Consider the following 4,297-nt stretch of genomic DNA (forward strand, 5'->3'; position numbering starts at 1 on the left):
GGCCTCTTCAGAAGCGACCCCCATCTACCGCCCCCTCAGCACCCCAGCCCTACCTGGGTCTCAGAACGACCCCCACCGCCCCCTCACCCCCAAGCCCCCTGCGTCTCAGAACGACCCCACCACCCCTCCTTGACACAGTGTTCTACGTCGCTCCCTCTGTCTTACCAAGAGGACCCTGTAGACCTGGGGCCGCTCGCTGCGTCGTTACTCCAGCTATTGGAAAGATATTACAAATTCAATTTATTTACATGTGTTATTCATTCAAGAACAATTTCCAGATGAACCGTGTTTATAGATTCCCTCCACTCCCTCAGTTTTCTAGGTAAGGGCTTTATTGAATTTTGATCCTCCACTGCCTCTCGTTGTGTGTTCATTAAAGTTCCAGTCAGTTGGCTGTGATTGGTTCTAATGTAAGAGCGAGAACAGGTCTTTCCTCCAGGCATAGTGCAGTACACTCAGCATCCCTCCATTATTCATCCAGATCTCCATGCATTTTAACTCATTGATAGCATGTTTGTATTATTGTTGGTTTTGTTTTGTTTTTGCTTGGGTTTCTAGCCTTCCAGAAGCTATGTTATGCTCATGACTGAAATGCACCTCTGGTTCTCTGTAGTGTTCAGGCCTCGTTTCCCCTCTCTTCTCGAAACACCTCCCTTCCCCTCTCTCCCCAAACACCTCCCCTCCTCCCCCTCTCCTTCAAACACCTCCCTCTTCCCCTCTCTTCTCAAACACTCCCTCTCCCTCCTACCATCTCAAACCTCAACCTCCCTTCCCCTCTCTTCTCAAACACCTCCTCTTCCCCTCTTCTCAAACACCTCCTCTTCCCCTTCTCTCCCCTCCAAACACCTCCCTCTCCCCCCTCTCTTCTCAAACACCTCCCTCTTCCCCTCTCTTCCACAAACACCTCCTCTTCCACCCCTTCTCTTCATTCCAACACCTCCCCTCTCCCCCTCTCTTTCAACACCCCCTCCCCCCTCTCTTCCAACACCTCCCTCTCCCCCCTCCTCTCCCCAAACAAAAACACCTCCCTCTCACCTCTCTTCCCAACACACCTCCCTTCCCCCTCGCATCTTCCCAAACACCTCCCTCTCCACCTCTATTCCAAAACACCTACCTCTCCCCTCTCTTCCAACACGTCCCTCTCCCCTCATCTTCCAAACACCTCCCTCTCCCCTCTTTTTTCCTCTTTCCCAAACATCTCCCTCTCCTCCCTCTCTTCCAAACACCGTCCTCTCCCTCTCTCCCAAACACCTCCCTCTCCCCCTCTCTTCCAAACACCTCCCTCTCCCCTCTCTTCCCAAACACCCCCTCTCCCCTCTCTTTCCCAACACACCTCCCTCTCCCCTCTCTCCCAAACACACTCCCTCTACCCCCCCTCTCTTCCAAACACCTCCCTCTCCCCCTTCTCTTCCCAACCACCTCCCTCTCCCCTCTCTTCCAACACCTCCCTCTCCCCTCTCTTCCCAAAACATCTCCCTCTCCCCCTCATCTCTCCAAACATTCCCTCTCCCCTCTTCTTCCCAAACAACCTCCCTCTCCCCCTCTCTTCCAAACACCTCCCTCTCCCTCTCTCTTCCAAACACCATCCCTCTCCCCCTCTATTCAGAACACCCCACTCCCTCTCTTTTCCCAACACTCCCTCTCCCTCTCCCCAAACACTCCCCTCTCCCTCTCCCTCTCTTCCCAACACCCACCGCTCCATCTCTCACCCTCTACCCCTGTTCCCGTGCAGTGTGCTGGGCTGCCCATTAGCCAGGAAGAGACGTCTGGCGGATGCTGAGGCAGAGCAGGAGCAGCCATCTTCTAAAAGGAAGTCCCACCCTCTAAAGCTGGCCATGGACGAGGGCTTCAGCGTGGACAGTGATGGGAGCAGCGARGACGAGGTGGAGGGGGAGGCCAGGGAGGAGGAAGAGGAGGAGAAGGAGAAGGAAGAGAAGACAGAGGAACAGCCACAGGCACAGCAGGAAGAAAAGCCAGAGGAGGAGCAGGAGGAAGAGGAGGAAGAGGAGGAAGAGGAGGAGAAAGTGACAGAGCAGAAAGAGGAGAGCATAGATGCAGATGAAGGTAGGTACTGTACTCTGTACTGTAAACACACACCACCATGACTCACAATGAACCAAGTGATCATGATGTGTGACTCATTATATTAAAGGGCACTGTTTATTAATGATGATATCATTCGGATCATGACAAGGAGGGAGTGGATGACAGAGAGGATGATGGTAACTAAATACCTCACTCCGTCTCTCCTGTCCATTGCTGTTTCTAACTCACCGACGTGTCCTTGACCCCCCCCAGAAGAATGCATGATCATTGAGCCGGGATCCAGTAAAACAACATGTAAAGCTGAGGAGGGGGAATGGCCTAAGAGAGCGGACTACTCCAGCTACCATCARATCCTAGCCAACTCTCTACTATACCTGGGAGGAGTCCCCGACACCGCAGAGACCACCTCACAGGAGCCCGTTACCATGGAGACAGAGAAGGATATCACAGCTGTGGAGCACGCCACTGTGGCAGTGGAACACCCAGTAGAGGAGGAGGAGGAGGAAGAGGAGGAGGAGGAAGAGGAGGAGGAGGAAGAGGAGGAGGAGGAGGAAGAGGAGATTGAGGAGACAAGGGAGGCTGTGACACAGAGAACCTTTGAGCACCCGTATTTCACTGGAGACATTCACCAGCAGCAGGACAAGGCTGAGGAAGACGAGGAGGAGGAAGAGTATGAAGAGGAGAGGAGAGAAGCAGAGCACCAGCCACAGGAGATCCTGGATGAAGAGGAGGAGGAAGATGACATTGAGGAGGTGGATGAGAGAGTGCACCCTGTCGTCCTGCCCACCTCTACCTCCATTAGCAGCAATGCAGCAGCTCAGGGACCAGCCACACAGGGGGACAGAACTACAGAGCACTACATGCCCAAAAGGACCAGCCTCCTGGAGAACTACAATTCCCACAGGACCAGCCCACGGGAGAACTACAACCCCCMCAGGACYAGCCTCCTGGAGAACTACAACCCCCACAGGACCAGCCCACTGGAGAACTACAACCCCCACAGGACCAGCCCTCTGGAGAACTACAATCCCCACCGAGACAGCCCCTTACAGCACTACATCTCCCATAAGGCCTCAGCAGCCTCTGACATAATCGAGGTGCGCTCAGAGGATTCGGGGAAGGACTATGAAGATGAAGATGGTGATGAGGAGGAGGAGGAGGAGGAAGATGATAGTTTGTCTCAGAGGTGGACGGATGAGTCAGAGACGTATGATATGACCCGGGGGAATCTGGGGCTCCTGGAGCAGGCCATCGCCCTGAAGGCAGAACAGGTGAAGGGKCCTCGCGACGTCCTCCTCCTCCGTCACCCCGYCGTCACCCCGGAGCTCCACCACCGCTACTTCAGCATGGACGACCGGCCCAAACACCTGAACGCCATGCGCAACAGCTGCTTCAGCAGCAAAGGTATGGATGGCATTCCAATCAATCAATCAAATGTACACCTTTTTACACCAGCAGTTGTCACAAAGTGGTTTACAGATACCCAGCCTAAAACCCCAGAGAGCAAGCAATGCAGAGGCAGATTCCATACACGTATTATTAGAATCAGGTGACAGTCTCCCATATTACAATACATTATCAAATAGAAACCCAGGGACCAGTCTCCCATTTACAATACATTATCAAATAGAAACCATGGTACCAGTCTCCATATTACAATACATTATCAAATAGAAACCCATGGGACCAGTCTCCCATATTACAATAATTATCAAATAGAACCCATGGACGGTCTCCATATTACATAATTATCAAATAGAAACCCATGGGACCAGTCTCCATATTACAATACATTATCAAATAGAAACCCATGGGACCAGTCTCCCATTTACAATACATTATCAAATAGAAACCCATGGACCAGTCTCCATATTACAATACATTATAAAATAGAACCATGGGACAGTCTCCCATATTACAATACATTATCAAATAGAAACCATGGACGCAGTCTCCATATTACAATACATTATCAAATAAAACCATGGTACCAGTCTCCCTATTCAAACATTATCAAATAGAAACCCATGGTACCAGTCTCCCATATATACAATACATTATCAATAGAAACCATGGGACCGGTCTCCCATATTACAATACATTAATCAAATAGAACCCATGGACCAAGTCTCCCATATTACAATACATTATCAAATAGAAACCCATGGACCAGTCTCCCATATTACAATACATTAACTCCAAATAGAAACCCATGGGACCAGTCTCCCATTTACAATATCTTCTCTCTTTT

At 50.9% G+C, this 4,297-nt stretch overlaps 1 protein-coding gene across 1 annotated transcript in view; it reads left to right on the plus strand.

Moving 5' to 3' along the window:
* LOC111958039 (myelin transcription factor 1-like) overlaps positions 1-4,297 on the plus strand; it is a 10,562-nt gene that overhangs the window by 807 nt on the left and 5,458 nt on the right. Inside the window, exons 2-4 of the mRNA XM_070436999.1 lie at positions 12-102; positions 1,733-2,064; positions 2,299-3,450. Of these exons, the coding sequence (XP_070293100.1) occupies positions 12-102; positions 1,733-2,064; positions 2,299-3,450 (1,575 nt within the window). The remainder of the gene's footprint in view (positions 1-11; positions 103-1,732; positions 2,065-2,298; positions 3,451-4,297) is intronic.

Source organism: Salvelinus sp. IW2-2015, linkage group LG4p (assembly GCF_002910315.2).
Source record: "Salvelinus sp. IW2-2015 linkage group LG4p, ASM291031v2, whole genome shotgun sequence".
NCBI classification, from domain to species: Eukaryota; Metazoa; Chordata; class Actinopteri; order Salmoniformes; family Salmonidae; genus Salvelinus; species Salvelinus sp. IW2-2015.